Below are 21,040 nucleotides of genomic sequence, written 5' to 3' on the forward strand. Positions count from 1 at the left end.
AGTAGAATTTATTGTTCACGTTAGGCCGGGTTTTTTTAAGGGCTTTTTTTAAGTTGATTTAGTAGCTGACGACTAAAACAACACGCACACACACACACCCTGACATATTTATGTAATGACAAAAAATAATGAAGAGTTGACGTAGCCTAATTCAAAGTTCCCCAGAGCTATCTTACTTTTGGAAAAATTGGTGATGCCGAAAAAATATCTCCGCCGGGAATCGAACAACAGGTTTCAACGCCGGTGTCTTGACCACTAGACCACACCAATAATATTACTTTTTTTTTTCATTATTAAATGTTTGATGCCAAAATTTTAAACCCTTTTCAACCGAATTATGCACATCGAACCTTTCTCTTGGTCTTATGTCGTTCTTTCTTTTATCCGTTATCCTTACACATGAACTAGAGTTACTCCTTTGCCTGGTCCATCCACTTCTTCTGTTTTATTGTTGCTTTCTTTTCATATATATTATTAAAATTCAATCTTTATTCTAGTTCACGCTGAATAAATAAAATACTCCAAAAAAATTATAGTTTGACCAGATCTTTTCGCGGACTTTAGGACATTCATTATATAAAAAAGGGAACCCCCCCCCCCTTCCGATTGAACTTCATTCTTTATTTTGAGATTCTAAGACCCCAAATGTGATGCAAAATTTGTAATAATTTACACAACTATGTTCTATATCTTGTCTATACCTGTTTCAATGATCATATTATTTTAGTTTGCTTTATAATTGTCATGAAGGTGGAAGAGCCGTGGTGTGGTGGTTCTGACTCTCGCCTTGTAAACAGAGGGTCGTGTGTTCGAATCCCACCGCGATCTAGCGTCCTTTGGCAAGGCGTTACTCCACACTTTGCCACTCTCGACCAAGGTGCTAAATGGGTACCCGGTAGGATGCGAAAGATATTTTATGTTTGATTTTTCCAGCGCCATAATGTGGCTGCGATGAATGCAAGGAATTCTCCCCATGGAGTGGGAATTGTGCACTTTTCGTGCTTGATTGAAATGAATCCATTGACCGGGGTAATAATATGCTGTAACGCGTTTTGGGCCATTCTGGGAAAAGCGCTTTATAAAAATTGGCTCTATTATTATTATTTATGCAACCATTTATAAAAGAGTAATACAGTGCGTATCAGAAAAACGGGACAGTTCTAAAAAGACTAACAATATTGTTTCAAATTATGTTATTTGGTGTAAATAGATGCTCTGAAATCTTATTTCTGAATTTAATTTTTTTTTAAATAATTTTGTCCATGCTTAGTGAACACGGAACGTTTTTATCTGGGGTTCAAAAAGAGGCTTGCCCCAAAATGGCAGAAATGAGAAATTTGATGATTGGACTTCTTGCTCATCAGCAGACTTCATCTTAACCTCTTCATTTTTTTTGCAATGAGTTTCGAATTATGCTGTCAAATTTCATTTACAAACTCATTTAATTACTTGAATTATTGTTATGTTTTCATGTAAACGTCTTTTATTTTTGAATTTTCCGTCATAAGTAAGAAAAGAGGACTTATTGTCAGAAGATTTACATTGTTAATTGAGAGAACTTGAAATTTTTCAAATTATGTGAAACGAAGTATGTTATGGTACCTTTTATAAAAGACATGAATCCTATTTCCAAGGGTTTATTGATTCATTGACCAAGTTACATGTAGGCATATGTGCTTGACAGGACACAGAGGAAAGGATTCATGTCTTTCAATGGCAATGGAGTCAGTTTTGAGGGGGCTAGATTTGGCAGATCGGATGAAATGTTTTAAAAGTTGTGAGCAAGCGAACCGAGCAAGCAGAGATTTCCATATTTTTGTTAAGATACTAAATTTTGTGATGAATTCTGACAAAATATTCAAAAAATAAAACATAATTCACTTTCTATCTTTCCTTTTATATCCTTTCCACTTTTTTCTTAGTAATGATTTTTTTTATCGGAGGAGAGGAGCACCGCGAGCCCCGTCCATCTGTATGCCACTGTTTAAAGGCACATACAGCACACAATGAAAGGATTTGAAAAAAAGAATACACGCCTTCCCATACTTCGGTTGACAAATTTGTGTTTTTGCTTTAAAAAGAATATTCAAAGCTAAAAGAGAACATATTAAAAAGAAACAACAACAGAACAATTCATGAAGATTTGAAAATAAATTTTGACCGTATGATTCGAAAATTATGGCAAATATAATGAAAAGGTTAAGGGGAAGTCTGCTGATTAGCAAGAAGTCAGATGATCATATTTATCATTTTATGCCATTTTGGCGCAATCCTCCTTTTTAACCTCAGACAAAAACATTCTGTGTTCGCTCAAGCATGAACGAAACTTTTTTTTCTTTTTAATTGCATTTGAAAGTTAAGACTTCAGAGCAACTATTAACGCCAAAATGAAGACTCCACAATCTGAAAAAAAATTATATACTTTACAAATCTGTCCCTTTTTTGATACGCACTGTATAAAGGTCCAATCTGGAGTATTTTATAAATTCAGGCAGAAATAAATCTCAAATCTTGCCACAAGATTGCATGGAACCCCATTGTTTACAATACATAAAATTATATTGTGCAGTAATAAATTCTTTTTTTTTATTTCTAGTTCACAAATCTTCAATCAATATATACCATTTTTGCACCTTAACCCTTCTCATAAACCTCGTCGCTATCCTATCACCAACTGGCACACATATACTCCTATTTTCTTTTAAGTTCATAAATAGTTTCAGATTAAAAAAAACAGCTACCGGTTACCATTCCATAACTGGTATTTGACCTGAGGAGTTACCAACGGCAGCCATCTTGATGCATGTTTCTTTCTTTAAAGAAGGAAACTGTCCAGGATCGGGGCACATGGTTGCTTTGTCTTTCTACAGAATATTTGATATACTTTAGATTCTTTTTTCTTGAGTGATGTTATCTGAAGAAGGGGGAGTGTATTGGCGATCTGTTGCATAAATACGTTCAACGATAGTTTTATCTATGAAGGATTAACTTTTCAAATTAAGTGGCCATAAATATCGCTTTTAACTACTGACATAGCACAATCGAGCAGAATTTACAAGGTTGCGGAGCCCTGTGGTTAGCACCAAACACCTTTGCCCAGTGGGCCTAGGATTCGATACTCGTCGCAGCCTCTCTGAGGCCAGACCCCATGCTGCAGACATGTGGTATTATACAGTAACTATCTTCCTGGTTGTGTTAACCCCTGGTGTCTTGGGTGACGCTCAAGTTCCGAATTTCGACTGTGATTTTGAAAGTGATCAATGTGGATGGACCTTTGATTTATCGAATAAACTAGTCTGGACCAGGAACTCTGGACCTACTCCGACTCCAAGGACTGGACCGTCCGGAGATCATACATCAGGCTCAGGTAATGATTACCGAGAAATTATATATATATATATTTTAAATGAGAGGATGATAAATGATGAATTGGAAAGGAAGACCTTCGGGTTATAGTTATTTAGTTAATCTTTTTCCTTTCCCAGCATCCATGTGACTCTCCTTATCCTATTGTTTGTATATTTTGTATATTATGTTTGATTATGCCGAATAAATAATGATAATAATGAATATGAAAATAAACTTGGAAGTGCTTACATTGAAATAAAACAACATTGTTTTTTTTTTTGGGGGGGGTAAGCTATGGCAGAAATGAAAGTGACTTTAACAAACTTCATGTGGTTCGATATTCACAGCTTGCATTATGCATATCCATTTTTCACATTATACATTGACAAAGTATTATATGTGGAATATATCAATTAAAAAAGCATAACTACTTTAGGCCTGGTCACACCGTCCGAGCGTTGTTGCAGCGGTCGTGGAGCGGTAGGGAAAGAAGGTCGAATTTCGCTCACAAAAATTAGGGGGGGGGGGAACAATCAAAATAAAAAATGGTGAACGGTAGCGAGCGGTGATGATTTTTTTCTCTTCGCTCCACGACCGCTCCAACAACGCTCGGGCGGTGTGACCAGGTGGGGTTTAAACATTTACAAACAGGAAATAAAATCCCTGGGTTTAATATGTTGCTGTTTCTTCCTAAATAATGATTAGGTAACCGAATTTAACGTCGGAGGGAGCCTAGGTCTCGAGCAGTGAGAGCCTCTGGAGTACTTATTATGTCAGTGTTCATTGTATTGATATTTTGTGTCGATGAAAAGATATAACTGATGTCATCGTTTGGCGAAACTATCTTGAATTTCTTTAAAATCTGAACCAGATTGGACCCAGTAAAAAAGAAGAGAGTGTTTTGGTGGGCCATGTGAAAATCTTATACACATTGTTAAAATGATCCACAGTGTGTGGTTACAATGGTGTACACATTTTTGGACACCGTGTTTTTTCTGCTAATACCAGGGGCTAATTTCATAAAGCTATTCGTAAGTTAAGAGCGACTTTTTCTTGTGGTAAATGCATTGGCGGAAATCCCAGGGGGACGTGTCCCCCCTACTCAAAATAGTAGTGGGGACACATTATCAAATGCCCCCCCCCCCTACTATTTTGGGTCTTTGGTGATGCTAAGAAATATATAACTCAAAATGGGAATAAAACGTGCGTTTTGGGAAGACATGACCCTTCTTTCTTTTTTTTTTGCTTGTCAAATTTCCAGACCGTTGTCCCCCCCTACCTTTTGGGAGAGATCCTGGGTAAATGATGTTCACCATTATAAGTTGGTGATTATTTAGCACGTAAAAAAGGACCACCAGTAGTTCTTAAAGTCGCTCTTAACTTAGGAACAGCTTTATGAGACACCCACCAGGACTGACAAAGTGATGATGAATTAAAGATTGACCTCATGCAAAGCCTATTTTCAATATCCGTTATGTTTTTTTTATGTGGGGGAGGATTTTTTCGGGGAAGGGGGGTGCAGGGCTGGGGGTCATGAAACGTACATGGATACCGGATTCAAAGTCTTAATTCATCATGTTTGTATGTGTTGTTTTTTTACCATTTATTTATTTTTGTATTTATTCATCATCAAAATGGCAATAACAATGAGGATTCAATAAAATATGAATGAAAACAGAATCGTTGTGGATACTTAGCTGTCTGAATTTGAAAAAAAGCTAACTTGATAACTGTGATCCGAGGTTATCCCTCCCTGACCAACCGGTTACATTTCATAATTCCAAAGGTTCGTAATTCCGAAGGTTCGTAATTCCGAAGGTTCGTGATTCCGAAACACGTAAATTGCATATACCTCGATGTTCGTTAATCCGAAAACGTAAAAGGGTTCGTTAATCCTACCATTTGTGGCGTTATTCCGAAGGTTCGTTATTCCGAAGGCTCGATAATCCGAAAACGAAATATGGTTCGATGTTCCGAAGGTTCGTTAATCCGAAAACGAAATAATGTTCGTTGTTCCGAAGGTTCGTTAGTCCGAAAACGAAATAAGGTTCGATACTAAGTACTTTTTTCGGACTAACGAAACTTCGGAATCACGAACCTCATTTCATTTTTGGATTAACGAACCTTCGGAATTAAGAACCTTCGGAAATACGAACGTTCGGAATAGAACCTTCGGAATAACGAAGCTTCGGAATTACGAATGTATGCGGACCAACCAACATGCTCAACAATTGCAACCATAAAATTAAGTAAGAATATCGATTATGCATAAACAGTAATATTAAGCCCCGTCTGCTGCGATAGGCCTAGCAATGCTGAATACAATGTAGGGCCGATATATGTAGATTTATGATTCGTCAAAGAGCATCTAGCCTTATTCATGTTCTGTCTTTTGTTTTCTAAACGATCATCTTTACTTTGTGGAGCGTTGTGGCCCAGTGGATTAGTCTTCGGACTTTGAAACAGAGGGTCGTGGGTTCGAATCCCAGCCATGGCGTAATTTCCTTCAGCAAGAAACTGATCCACAATGTGCTGCACTCGACCCAGGTGAGGTAAATAAGTACCGGTAGGAAGTAATTCCTTAAAAAGCTGTGTGCGCTATGAACGCCTAGCTTAGCCGGGTAATATAGGAGCGCCTTGAGCACCCAACAAGGTGGATATGTGCGCAATATAAATACCCTTTGACATGTTACAAGTTACTCTCCATTTGGGGGGCATTTGTACCATTACTGTAATTTAATATAGTTTCTTATAATTATCTCTGTTTTTTAATTATGTCGTTCTGTAGCGCATGTGATCCATATGTAAACATGATATAAAAACTTTTATGTAAATGACCGAATTTGCGAACTGTCTGATTGTGTACAATTAAATGAAATTCATTGTTTTACCTCAATCCCTCTCTCTCTCTCTCTCTCTCTCTCTCATTTTGCTGCCACCCATACAGGATTTTACCTGTACATCGAAGGTGCTGATGCCAGTACTGGGGACAAGGCGACCATCATATCGCCGACCATCCCCGCCCTCCCCGCTGGGGGAGCATGTGTCTCATTCTGGTATCATATGCTGGGGACAACCATGGGTACATTGACGGTGTATAGCCCTCAAAACCAAGAGAAGTGGAAGAAAGCGGGCGACCAGGGGAATCTGTGGAAGCAAGCAAACGTTTGGTTGCAGTCCGCTTCAAGCTCGTCACAGGTACCTACTCATCCATTTCCCTGATCTCAGCTCTGCCAGAAAAAAACTTTTAAAGGACAAGTCCACCCCAACGGAAAGTTAATATAAAAAAAGAGAAAAATCCAACAAGCAAAATATTGAAAAATTCATCAAAATCAGATGGAAAATAAGAAAGTTATGACATTTTAAAGTTTTGCTTGATTTCACAAAACAGTTATATGCACATCCTGGTAGGTATGCAAATTGGCAGACTGGTGACGTCACCCTCTTACTATTTCCTTTGTATTTTATTATATGAATTATGAAATATTCTAATTTCTCCTCCTTGTCAAGAGAAACACATTTTTATTTCTCCCTGGACATGTGGAATTACCATTATTTTAAGAGTTTATGGTTAAGGTTAGTTGGTTTTTATTGTCAAATTTGTAAAACCTGAAATATTGTATTATTCAAACAAAAAACAAAAGAAATAATGAGTGATGGACATCATCGACTCTCTCATTTGCATATCGGTGCCTGAGTTGTGCATTCAACTTTTTTGTGAAAAATAAGCGAAACTTAAAATTTTCATAACTTTATTATTTTATATCCGATTTCGATGAAAGTGTATCTATATCATATTACTATTAGTATAGGCTTTCTGCATGAGATGTATTTGTAAATGTCTTTTAAAGCTTTGAAGAGTTTTGCACTGCTTAAAATGTTGAGGGATCTTATTCCAAATAATGGGACCCCTACATAAAAATATGTTGTTTGAGAAAGAATAATGGCCATATATTGCACGAGTATCAGCTGAGTTTCTAGTATTATATTTCTGGATATCCATATTGGTTTGAAAAATGTTGTCAACATTATTAGGCAGAAGGTTGTTACAATAGGAATATATATAATATATATAATATAAATTCCTTCTTATTAAGCGCTTTTTCAAAAGTTACAAAGCGCTGTACAAATGACAAAACAAATACAATCGGTAAAAACTTAAAACAAAACTACACAAAATGAAACACTATTGTAATATATTAAACATGTTAAAACAATACATAAAAACGGATAATTGAAAATCATGTAGTAAAGAAATTGGGAGTATATTTAATTTTAAGAAAAGAGGTGTGCTATGACTTAGAAAGGGTTTATGGCATATTATACGAACTGCTCTCTTTAGAAGAAGAAAGATGCGGTTCAATAGGTATTGCTTGCAGGATCCCCAAACAATATTGCAATAAGATATGTAAGGTAAAATCAATGAAATATGTTTATAATTATAAAATCAAAATAATTATTATTCTTCGTAGCAAAAAGGCTAAACATAACCCGAAACTTCAAACCTTTAAATGCATCCAATTATAAATTTGATTCTGGTAACATATCGTATGTCATTTACTTTTTATTTGTTGATTCATTAATTTTGCAATTGAAAATTTTAAAACAATTATGAATGGGTAACCAGCAGTCCGAAAATCATCTTTTATTTGACGTTCAAGAAATGAAAATGAGAAACTAGCTTATCTGAAAGAATAATTCTTCCTCATATTGTGAAAAATGGTTTTAAAAAGTTAAAGAAAGTACACTTTCTTTCTCACATTTTTGTTAGAACGGCTTGTAAACTTGTTATACTTGGATATTGCAAAGCGTGTTCATCTCATTCTTGAGTGACCTCCAAACTTGAAACATTAATTGTTTTCTTTTATTATTTGAACTTTTTGAAGCCTATACCCATATTACCTGTACATAAAATCACGTACTTGAATGTGTGGATATATCATTTTGTAAATAAGGGTATGGTTTTAGGATTCTAGGACATCTACCCCCTGGACATCTACCCCCCGGACATCCACCCCGGACATCTACCCCCCGGACATCCACCCCCTTAGGACAAGTACCCCCTAGGACAAGTACCCTTTAGGACATCTACCCCGGACATCTACCCCCCCGGACATCTACCCCCGGACATCTACCCCCTGGACATCCACCTCCCGGACATCCACCCCCTTAGGACAAGTACCCCCTAGGACAAGTACCCTCTAGGACATCTACCCCCCGGACATCTACCGCCTCATCTTTAGATTGATTTTGAATTGATAAGATATATATTTTTGCTCGTCTGTGAGCGATCATAACGAACGAGCAATTTGACAAAAAAATGACAGGGGGTAGATGTCCGGGGGGTGGATGTCTGGGGGGTAGATGTCCGGTGGGTGGATGTCCGGGGTGGATGTCCGGGGGGTGGATGTCCGGGGGTGGATGTCCGGGGGGTGGATGTCCGGGGGTAGATGTCCGGGGGTTAGATGTCCGGGGGGTGGATGTCCGGGGGTGGATGTCCGGGAGGTAGATGTCCTAGAGGGTACTTGTCCTAGGGGGTACTTGTCCTAAGGGGGTGGATGTCCGGGGGGTAGATGTCCAGGGGGTAGATGTCCGGATACGGGTTTTAGAAGCGCGTTAGAAGCTTAATATTCACTCTGGCCGACTTTATTACTAACAATTATAATTTCACTAAATAATACACTAAGAATACGATTGTATCCTTTGATTGACTTATATATGCTAATATATCACCAAAAAACGAATAAATTTAATGCATTTCAATTTATTTTCACTTAGATGTATATTACTGGCGAGCTCGGCGGATCGCATTACTCAGATATGGCCATAGATGATCTGTCAATTAAAACAGGAATCGTGTGTCCAGATGATTGTAAGTTTTCACCCAATAATCAATTCATCAACATTTTCATACAGTTTTCATACATGCATTATTTCATCTGCTCATCAGTGAGTTGTCCATTAATTTCTCCTCCATTCAAACAATATTCACATTCATCATTTACTATCTTATTCATTCAATCAATCAATCAATCAATAAAGCATTCATTCACTCATTCGTGTATCTATCAATTCTCAGTATATCTTTTCATTCAACGACTCTGCAAGGGTATACCATTGTCAAATGTTTGATTTTAATCAAAATATGAAGGAAATGAAGATAGAAACTAGCTTTGAATTTAAACAATTGGAAATGAGAAGATAAAGGGTGACTGATTCAGTTTTCATATTATGTCTTTGACAACTCATTCACCTTTGTTGTGGATTCTTGACATGCAGCACCAGATCTGATAATCTTTCCTCGTTGGATATTTGTAATTGATCCTTTTTCTTTCTAATGTTTTTTTTCCCAGTGCCAGATGCCCACAGTTGTGATTTTGATCAAGATTTTTGCTCCTGGTCTTCTACTCCTAACCCTAAGATCAAATGGATAAGACATTCTGGTCCAACCCAATCCACATCAACCGGTCCTTCAAATGACCATACAAAAGGAGATAAGACAGGTGGGCTAAAAAAGAGGAGAGAACGTTAATGAGAAAGGTAGACAGAAAAAATAGGGGTAGAGTACGAGAGGTCAGGAAAGAGGGGTGTGGATGTTTAGGTTCACCGTAGTTAACTACGAATCGTCATTCAATTCACTGTACTACAATGTAAAGGAAATAAACTGAATTGGCAAAAAGAGAAGGGAGAGTGGGAGAAAGAGAGGTGAGGGAGCCCAAGAGGGCGGGGGCTCTGAAATAAAAATTGAATTGAAAAAGATAGAAAAAGGAAAGACATAAAAAGATGATATTTTTTATTTGCCACAGTGTGTTCATATGGTATTATCTTTCAATCAAAATGTTTAAAGGGGATCATCGCCTTTTGATTTTGCAAAAGCGAAGCAATAATAAAGATACTCATATGTTGTTGCCGTGTGTTAGATCTTCTATAGGATCTGTATCCTAAATCTTCTAACCATAATGATGATGCTGGCCCACAGCATATATTGCGCCATATTTATATTCATCATGTTTATAGGCGCAGGCTAATCCAGGTAAGCTATTACTACACATCTGTTGAAATAAGTGAGTTTGAGAGAAGATTTGAAGAGTTCCGAATGTTGTCAATTTCACGGAGCGAAAAGGGAGGGAGTTTCATATAGGCGTGCAGCAATTATAGACGAAAAGGCACGGTCTCAATATCTATTTAGGTGTGTGATGGGTACATGAAGCGTGGCAGTAGTACCAGATTAGCGCAAGCCAGGACAAAGATGGCGTTGTTCTATAACCATGGTGATGCTTAGTTGTATCTTTAACCAACCTACATGTGTATGTATTTTCTTTCAGGATATTACATCTACGTCGAAGCTAGCGGTGCTGCCTTGGGTGCCAAAGCTCTTCTCATCTCTGACGTCATAAAGAACAGTGACAATGGGTACTGTATGGATTTTTGGTACCACATGTTTGGTTCAACCCTTGGTGTCCTGAGTCTATACCAGAAGATAGAAGGAAGCGATGATCCGCAGACCTTGATATGGACTGAGACACAACCTAGAGGTCCGCAGTGGAATCAAGCACAGCTACAATTCACTGGCTCCGATCCATACCGGGTAGATAGGCATAACCGTCAGCGACCATGGGGGCGCCCTATTGGAAAGAATACAGTGTCTCTTGGGGAGCGTTTCATCAAATGAACATTTTCGTCCGACAAGCTGTCAGATCTGACAACTTTCCTTGATAATGATTGGCTGAGAGTCACTGTTACCATAGTAACTGTCGGATAAAACAGGACTTGTCGGATAAAACGTCCGACAGGTCCTTTCATGAAACACTCCCCAGGTGTGTGCCACAGTGTGTTTACAGTGTGGAAGAAACAGTGTGAATCACCTTCAATGAGTATTTCAGCAGTTTGAATCACATATTAAGAAAGTAGACCACGTGAACACGCTGTGAGTTTGAGCGTTTTAACAGTGTGGATAATATCTTCACAAAGTCCAGTATGTAAACACACAGAGATCTCACTGTTTGAGTCGATACAGTGTTCTTTCCAGCGAAGCATTTTATCAGCAATAATTGTTATTTAATAAGTTGTCAGACTACACATGTATCTTTATACTGTCATACATATGGCAATAGGGATAAACTAACAAATGTGTCATTTACAGTCGATATGTATTGGCTGATCACTGTAAAGCCCTTTGAATTATCAATGTGAATACTTAACAAAGAATGTATTTACTTTAAAAAATTAAAACATGGAAATTGGTAAATCACCCCTTGAAAAGGCCAAGGGTGGAACACACTTATTACTCAATCTCGTCCCTTCTTTCACATTTTCCACCCTTCACCCATTTTGTGTTTCTTGAGTGTAGCCTTAGCTAGACGTAGTAAGATGTGATTTAAATTCAAGGATCTTATCTCAGTAGTTTTCTAGTTCTTATTAAGCTCCATTCTGCCATTGAAAATGTATTTGTTTTGAAAGGCATGATTATTGTGCATTAGGAATTAGGAAAAGTTTTTATTTAATTGATTTTCCCCAACTTTTCTTAAAACAGCTTGTCGTAGAAGGAGGAATTTCATTAGAAAATATCGGGTATGGAGACATTGCAGTTGACGATATCTCGTTTCACGATGGCAAATGTCCGACACCAAGTAAGTACAAATATATAATCTTGTATAATATTGTTCCCCAGGAAGTGGAGTGTGTATTATCAGTTTTTATTTTAAATAGCCATACAAACTTCAAAAGATCTCACGAGGTTCTTTCACGGAGCTGCAAAAAATGAATAAAGAAAGAAATGGGCAGGCTTCACTCACAACTGGTTAGAATTGTCGTGCTAAACCAGTTTTTCAATCATATTTTATTTCCATTAGCTAAAGGTGCATTTTAATATCTGTCGATATTTTGTATCAACAGATCTTAACAACAGATTTATTTGGTCAAAATTGTTTTGAATGACATGAGTAGAAAAAATATAATTTAGTGATTTGACTCTCTTCATTACTGCATTAACGTTCATTATGTTATTTCAGATCACTGTGATTTTGAGAGCGGAGATTGCGGCTACACTCCCGGGAGCGGAAGTAACTTCAACTGGAATGTCATCCAGCCAAGTTCAGATGTCAACACGCCCTCTATCGACAGTACTTACCGAACTGCAGCAGGTACCAAAGAAACCCACTTCCGGACAACGACCATTCAAACAATGCATAGCAATTACAATTAACCCTAGCATCTACTTTCTATTTTATAGAATAATAATCATTAAAGAAATATATTTCATTGATTGCATTTTCAAGCGCTTAAATTGCTTGAGGGCCTTCATGCATATATCTATTTAACTGTTCTGCTATATTGATAAGGTTAAATTTGTTACTAATTTGAGCAAAAGTAGCTTTCTGGAAAATAATAACAGTTGAAGAAAATGAAGTCAGTTATCTGGGTTCTATATTTACATGCTCGGGATAATAAAATGTTTGTATGTTTTTGTTTTTTTATTCAGAGAGATGTAGTAGAGGAAGGTCTAAGGTCCGACTGTTACGTACCTTTGTCTGCGTATACAAAAATAATAATGATAAGAAAACATCCGCTTAGTCATTTGACCACATATAGTTCATTTTGTAAGTTCGGGGCATGTTTTAAAAAACGGAAGGTTTTATAGCAATACGCTATGCAGAAAGCAATTTTCTATGTAGACAGACGAAACCTTCGGCCTCGTGGACCTACTGCCTCGTTGGAAGACCCCAGGTAATAGTTTACTTCCATCCAACATGCCTGCTTTTTACTCTTTCCCTTTTAAAGGACACGTTCTTTTTGCTGATATTTCATCTTTGACATCGAAGAATCAGAAAGGGATTATTGAGACCGGTATGTTCGATGCGACCGGGGTTAAAGGTCAATGTTTTCAGTTCTGGTACTACATGGGGACGTCTACCGTATCTGTACTAAAGGTAATGAGTAGATATAGTTCATTTACATAGTTTACATAGTTAATTTACACACTAATTTTTTTTCTATTGTATTTTATGTTCGTACTGTTTACAAGTGTTCTGACAAATATTATAAAAATAGCATGATTGTGCTCCAGATGTCTATGGCCTTTGCTATTCTCCTTTTTTACCTTTTCTACGACTAAGTATATAATAATTTGTTATGATTATACTTGTGCATTGTATTTATTCGTAAAATTAGACAGTGGTGATCATGCGTATAATGACCACAATAACACTAATGATTTTACACATGCTCAAAATAAATAGGATGATAGAAATGAAAGAAGCAATTAAAAATAAAGAATTTGTGTTTTCCATATTTATGAATGAACAAAAACAATATTTCAATTTGCGGTTTTCATGTTTGTTTGAAAATATTTTTGGTTATTCCAATACATTTCATTCCCTCGCAAATCTGTTTTGTGAACCACGAGTTAATTTTACGGGTTCTCCATGCATTTTGTGAGATCAATTCAATTCCTTACTTGTTTCACTGTGACCTATGTTTACTTGAAATGTATCTACTTATGTTTAGGCCTACCCATTTATATTTCGACAAGTGTTTTTCTAACTATCAATGCAGATAAAATAAAACAAATAATTATTCAACAGGTATTCTTGGTGATAGGAGGAGAACGAACCAAACTATGGGAGATGCATTCTGCTAGCCATCCTGCAGAATGGCATGTTCAAGAAACAAACCTTGTCAGTACAACACAGAAAATGAAGGTAAGGATCTTCTGACGTGAGTAACATGGTATTTACCGTATTTAAGCAAAGGAAGAAAATCCCGTTTGTGAGAAATTCGATTGTTAACCCCCCCCCCCCCCTCCCTCATTTATAGGCATTGGCGGCAGAAACCAGAAAGTAGGGGGTCCACCTGAAATTTTGGGATGGATACAGGTAAAACATTTGACAAGCAACAAAAAAGGGGGCGTCCCCCACCTCGAATTTAGGGGGGACAAAAAAATAGGGGGACAGCCCCCCCCCCCCGTGCTCTTCCGCCGCCTATGTTTCTAGGACTCTTCTGTAACACTTGATAACGATTTTTAGTGTTGTAAGAGAGATAAATTATGCTAGGTCTTTGTCCGTAATTTTTTAATGCTACATCAATTTTAGAAATTCAGAAAAATCCTCTGCGCTCTGGCATGGGAATGTGACTGCTATTTTCAAATTATGTTGAATCAGCTACTCATGCCCGAAAGCCTATGCTACTTTTTTTTCAAATGTTTCAGCATATTTGGGGTTGGAATTGGAAGGGGTAGGAGTTCTTGTGCGTCCCCGAACATGACATTATTAATATGAATTGGTGTGGCGATGCGTGAGAGCAAATCCTGTGAATTAATAGCTTTGCAGTTTGAACTTCATTGTGACGAAAGAGATATAAGAATTCTTAAAAAGAAAAACTTTGGGACTTCGTTAAAAATGAAGCACGTGAAGTTCATTATTGAATGATGACGTTATGCGCACACTGTGTTGACTTTATTATCCCTCTGATGACGTCACTCATTCTTAACTTTTAAACCATTAATGATGTTGGTAGTTAAGTGTGATATCGTTTCCCGACTATTTTTCAGTTTCTTTCTCTTTTATCAATCAAACCTTATCAAAGATTTCATTCGAAGCTAGCAGTGATAACATCGACTGGCCAGGCGGTATAGCAATAGATGATATTACCTTGGCGGATTTCCCCTGCTCACCTTTTGGTAGCTGTGACTTTGAGAATGGATACTGTACGTGGAAGAATGAAGAAAATGATGATGACACTAACTGGCTGCGTAACAATGGAAAGACGATATCGGCTAACACTGGAGCTGATGTGGATCACACGTATGGGACTGAGGATGGTGAGTTTGGCCGTATATTGCCACTAGGTCTACACCCGCGTCCTCAATTTTCCGACTCGGCCAATCTCGTGCAGCTACTAGGAAGAGCACAGGGTGGTGTTTCATGAAGCTGTTCGTAAAGTTACACACAACTTTACGAACGATTGGAACATGTTCGTTTCGTGTACATAAGTCAGCTACATAGAGATATGTCATGTAGCACAAGAAAGGATCACCAGTCGTGCGTAAAGTCATTCGTAACTTACGAACAGCTTTATGAAACGGGCCCCTGGGTTCCATGACATTTGCTCCGGCGACAATTGTTCTGCTGTAAATTCCACACACTAATCAAATGACCAACTTCAACCCTGGATTACTATACTCTACTTTAAACCTTATATAAAACCCTTTGCAACTCTCACCCTAACCCTACATCTTAGACGACACAAAGTCCTTTGAAATTGTCGCAGGTGTGTGCCACAGTGTGTTCACAATGTGGAACACGATGTGTCATCACCTTTACACTGTTAAATTTGAGTCACTTTAACATTGTGAATCACATATTCCCATAGTCAACCATGTGAACAGTGTGAGCAGTCACACTGTCGAGGCGTCCACAGTGTGGAAATATCTTCACACTTTTGAATTTGAGCATTTAATAGTGTGAAGAATGTTTTCTCATGGTCCACAATGTGAGCACACTGTGATCAGACTGTGTGATACTGTTTTGTTTTCAGCAGGGATGGTTTTATGATAGTTTGTCTACAGGCAGATCTGGGTTTTTTTCGTCTTCAATTTGGTTAAATTTAATTGAATTTTAAAGTGAATTTTTATTTAAATACTTGCCACTCGGTGCAATTGCCAGCTCTCTAATTTACCAAATTGATCTTATATCCCCTTGGTCTAACATCACCTGGCCTTTTTTGTTGAATGATCCGTTTAATATGTTTTTTGCAAAGTAAAATGTTATGTAGGCGAAGTTAAAACTTGATCAACTGTGGATAAGAATAAAGTAGTATAAGATCAAGGGTGCTAGTGAAAGTATAACGACCGCCTTATATTGATAGTAAAATAAGTAAACTAAATGGGTTGAACTATGAGATATACAACTTAAAATTCTTCTAGATCAAGGGAATATATAATTTATCCTATTGATTAGTGTCATACGTCGCTTAGATTTCATATTATTTTAGTTTCAGAACTTTCAAGCAATTTTGAATGCACAACCGTTATCGTTAGAAATTATATTTAGTATTCAGAATTTCAAAGAAACTATTTTAAAGAGTTAATCTTTGATGGGTAAATGTTAGCTACCTCAAAATCCATTGCCGCATGACATGATAATTCATGTATGTTATATTATTAAGTTATCACCGGGAAACTTTAATCAGTTGTTTCAATTCCCTGCAGGTGAATACATCTACTTAGAAGGCTCGTTCCTGGAAGAGGGAAATGCCGCCATCTTGAAATCCACAGTGTTCACAGCCGATACAACCCGATGCTTCGGGTTCTGGTATTTCATGATGGGTAGTGGGATAGGTAATCTCATAACACAGATCACTGCCGAGGGTCTATCCCCAGAACTGACTCTCAGGACCATACAAGGAAACAAGGGATACGGATGGAAACAAGCTTTTGTAAGTACCATCATTTTATAATTTACCCCTGTTTCTTGAAAATTCATTTTTTAAAGCCCAGATTAAAAAGTGTAATATTTTGTACGAATGTTATGAAATTGACATATACAAAGACAAAAGGATTTGTGTCTTTTTTTTATGAAGGACCTTTCCGCGCTTGGCCTCAGTAGTTTTCATTTTTGGCAAAAACACCATTCCGTAATATCCCTGACATTAAATGGCATTTCCTAGCATACCGACTTTTAATTCAAAGTCGCCTAAGTATAATGAATTAATTCTTTCGCAACTTTGATAAAAAAAATCATAGCTAATATTTTGCTGGTCCAATTTGGGTCGTAAGTTAACCAATCTGATTCTTACATTTTATTTTATTTATTTTCTCCTGAGTTTTGATTTGACTGGATTTTCTTTCGGGTATGACTAACTTTGGGCAAACCCATAACTTATCAATCTATTGTATGCCCTTAATCCCCATAATTCATTAAGCTTATCAGGCAATGGTAACTTGGAACCGTTACGACTATTATCAAAGGAGAATGAAATCTTTGGAACAAGTTGACATTTAGTTTAAGGAAACAGAAAAATCAAAGAATGAGATTAAAGAAAATTTGAGAAACATCGATCAAACAATGGGAATAATGAGTATTTGAATATTTCGATCACTAATGCTATGGAGATCCTCCCATTGGCAATGTGACAACTGTGAACAACTTTCCCTTTGATGGACTATAGAATACTACGAAAATTTATATTTTTGCTCTTTTTAGGGTGATACAAATTCTTTATCCATAATGCGCTCCTGAAGAAAGAATATATGATTTACTGATAGAAATGAGAAAAGAGGCATTTAAGTGAAATATATAAAAGTAATGGAAAGTTGTTCACATGTGACTCTACACATCTTTGTCGCATTGCCAATGGGAGGATTTACATTACAATAATGCTCATAACTTTCTTATTGTTTATTATTTTTTTTCTCAAACTTTCGTTTATCTGTTTCTTTGATTTTTCTGTTTTTGCACAAGCTTTCTTGTTTCATATGTTTCATTTTCGTTTAAGACAGAGACAGGTGATTTCAGCGAGGGATAGACTATACACCCTTAATGATCATAATATGGAATGGTCCTTCTGTTTTCACTTTGCTACAGGTTCCCATACAATCTTTATCTGGTTCATACTCCTATGAGATTCTCCTGAAAGGTACCATTGGTCCTACTCCATACGCTGATATCTCCATCGATGACATCACTGTTGAGAACAGGGATTGCTCTGATGAAGCCGGTAATGTTACCATTACGTTTCATTTTGCGTAACTTCTCTCCCAACATTTACATCTAGAGTAGAAAAGATTGAAAGGGTTAACATTGGGCAACATTTCAAGTTTGCTAATCTAAGACGTATCGGTGAATAAACATTTGACTTGAACCTAACGATCGTTCTGTTATAGGGTTCTGTTTACCATCAAATATCCATGAGAGACCAACATATTCTTTAACGAGCTACACAAAAAAACAAGGACATGTCTTAAGCCATGTCGAGAATGAATGGGCATATAATTATGGATATTATACAGCTTACTACGTTGTTGGAGGGGAATTGATAAGTTAAGTCCTCATTCGTTATTCCTCATTCTTATTCATATCGTATTTGAATTCATTTTGTTCAAACGACATAAACTAATAATCTAAAAATATAATGATACAATGTATGATCGGCCGTAGATGAGGTTAATTTTATTTTTCGCTGCTGCCCTTTCAGTATACTTTATGTCTCTGTTTGACTTGTGGCACGTTTTAACTATTTATATTGTTGTTTTTATACTGATAAAATAGATTATGTTGAATCGAATTTAAAGTAAAATTTCGTACCGTCTTGTTATTATGCTTGAAGGAAATAATTTTCTACCTTTTATTTAGAAATCAAGGTTTCCATTCTGATCCAAATTCCTCTATTTTTCATTTAGGGGAAAATGGGAACAATATAAGTTAACTCGTGTATTGATATCATTTCATTGCTTAGCTCCGGTTACACACAACTGCAATTTCGAGAGCGATCTCTGCTACTGGTATCAAGATGAACAAGACGATTTTAATTGGGTTCGGGCTTCAGGAGTCTCGGATAGTGCAGGAACCGGACCCGGAGCGGACCATACCTATGGAAATGATCGAGGTAAGAATAATAAATGGAGGATAGTTCTGGATAACGCTTCTTGATTACTTAAACATTCATGTAATACCTTCATGTAGCACTTGCTTTATCATAAGTCTCAGGTGCTCTAGTATAATGCAATATAATCACCAGATTAGTAGATAAGATGTTCCATGCTCTTCGTTTCCAGGAATACATACTTTCTTGCTCCCGTTAGCCATACGTGGAATGGGTACAACATGATTTCTTGCTGAATGTAATAGCCCCTGCACTCTGAAGGATTTGAACGTAGAAAATAATAACTCGTGCTTGAGGTACACGAGTCAGATCCACTAAGCCATATATTATTATCATTACACTAAGTACGTTGAGAGATAAGCTAAATGTCCTTCCCATTGGCTTGTTTGGAAGCTTCAACAAGGATTCTTCAAAATTATTCTTGTAGAGGAAGCATTCTTATCGACCATCATGTTTAAGGGTAAAATTAAAAAAGATAGCACTGGAGAATTTGATGAGCAGTAAATAATTACCCGAATACTGATTGTTTTTCCGTCTGTTTCCCTATTCTCAACCAATTAGCAAATGCTTTAATAATTTTTTTTTATACATTTTTAACGAATTTTAACAGTGTAATTCCAAAACTTCGTAAACAATCTATCTATTTCAGGATACTACATATATACAGAAGCCTCTGGTCTCCAACCTGGCAACGTGGCTCGCCTGTTGTCTAATCTCCTTATCAGCCCAAGTGAAGGTAGCTGTATGGAGTTTTGGTATCAGATGTACGGTATGCACCTTGGAAGTCTAAACGTATACATGAAGATTGATGATAATGAGACCGCCCTCTGGAGTGAGACAGAGTCCAGGGGTCCACATTGGATTCCAGCACGAGTGCAGATTAATACAACGGACCGGTTCACTGTGAGTAATCCATGGAAATGTTTGTTCAGTTGTTGGAACTGTTACAATGCCATACATATCTTGAAAATAGAAACCCGACTTTAAAAATCTTAATTGTGATTAATGGGCGCGCGAATGGGTGCGTCGTGGTTTAAGGGTTCTGAAATTCGCCTTTCAAAAAGAGGGTCGTGGGCTCGAATCCTAGCCATGGCGTGTTTTCCTTCAGCAAGAAATTCATCCACATTGTGCTGCACTCGACCCAGGTGAGGTGGATTGCTACCCGGCAGGATTAATTCCTTGAATGCACCAAGCGCATTTAGCAGCTGGAGCTACAGCGGGGGTAATATACAGTGCGCCACTGAATAGGCAACTAAATGCTATATATTATTATTATTATTTCAAGGTTGTTTTTAAACGTAGATCTGTTTAATTCGGGCACACTTTTGATCTTTGATCTGAAATCTTTTCCGATCTAACAGCTTTCATTGTATTTGATTAGTTCAGAAGCATTTCTCCTATGGTAACTGTCGGACAAAACTTATTTAGTGGGATAGAATTTCCGACAAGTTTTGTCATCAAACGCTTCTTATTCTGTATCTACTGATGAAACTAAATAAAGAAGAACTGATATTAACAGCAGTGGGATATGTTGTATTTATTTATATATTTATTTATTGGTTTTCTTTATTTTCCTGTTCAGTTATGTAAAGCTGCTTTCAAAAGGCGACCTGCAGTTTAAAAAATAACTCAACATCATAGCAATTCAGTGTATGTAACATACAATAAAGTGAAACAGAATACATGATATAACATATAGCGTGAATCAGCAATTATAATGGAATCATTACATCTACACCAAGATATTCAGTGTAATATGAATGACAGTCAAAATTTAAATGATTTTCAGGGTTTTTGAGTGCATAAACATGATGAAGGCACGTGCATCTTTGTAAGATAGTTGTAATATAAAACTGAAAAATATATATAAATTTTCTTCTGCAAATATAATTCGTTAAATCATACTCTATATATAATGCTTAGTTTGCATGAATAGGCAATAAATTGCATGAAATACTAGGTATATCTGATTTGATGTTTTGTTTTGTTTCTTTTTTGTTCATGTATTACAAAGCATAGGATAATGGGAAATTTCGTATTGCCTCTAGTGGCCTACAGTCGCTATTGTGGGTTGTGATCGGGTGTTGGGTTG

The 21,040-nt window shown here is 36.9% G+C and overlaps 2 protein-coding genes across 2 annotated transcripts; both read left to right on the plus strand.

Annotated features, from left to right (window-relative positions):
* The first annotated feature begins 3,159 nt into the window (after positions 1 to 3,159).
* On the plus strand, positions 3,160 to 9,880 carry LOC121417848 (MAM domain-containing protein 2-like). The gene is made up of 4 exons (XM_041611580.1): positions 3,160 to 3,367; positions 6,296 to 6,546; positions 9,127 to 9,220; positions 9,702 to 9,880. The coding sequence occupies exons 1-4, from the start codon at positions 3,160 to 3,162 to the stop codon at positions 9,878 to 9,880; spliced, it is 732 nt and encodes a 243-aa protein (XP_041467514.1).
* Positions 9,881 to 12,108: 2,228 nt separating this feature from the next.
* On the plus strand, positions 12,109 to 21,025 carry LOC121417849 (MAM and LDL-receptor class A domain-containing protein 1-like). Its single transcript, XM_041611581.1, has 10 exons — positions 12,109 to 12,148; positions 12,360 to 12,491; positions 13,129 to 13,277; positions 13,932 to 14,048; positions 14,932 to 15,166; positions 16,556 to 16,782; positions 17,931 to 18,063; positions 18,802 to 18,951; positions 19,598 to 19,851; positions 20,963 to 21,025. The coding sequence occupies exons 1-10, from the start codon at positions 12,109 to 12,111 to the stop codon at positions 21,023 to 21,025; spliced, it is 1,500 nt and encodes a 499-aa protein (XP_041467515.1).
* Positions 21,026 to 21,040: the final 15 nt, after the last annotated feature.

This window comes from Lytechinus variegatus, chromosome 6 (assembly GCF_018143015.1).
Source record: "Lytechinus variegatus isolate NC3 chromosome 6, Lvar_3.0, whole genome shotgun sequence".
NCBI lineage: Eukaryota > Metazoa > Echinodermata > Echinoidea > Temnopleuroida > Toxopneustidae > Lytechinus > Lytechinus variegatus.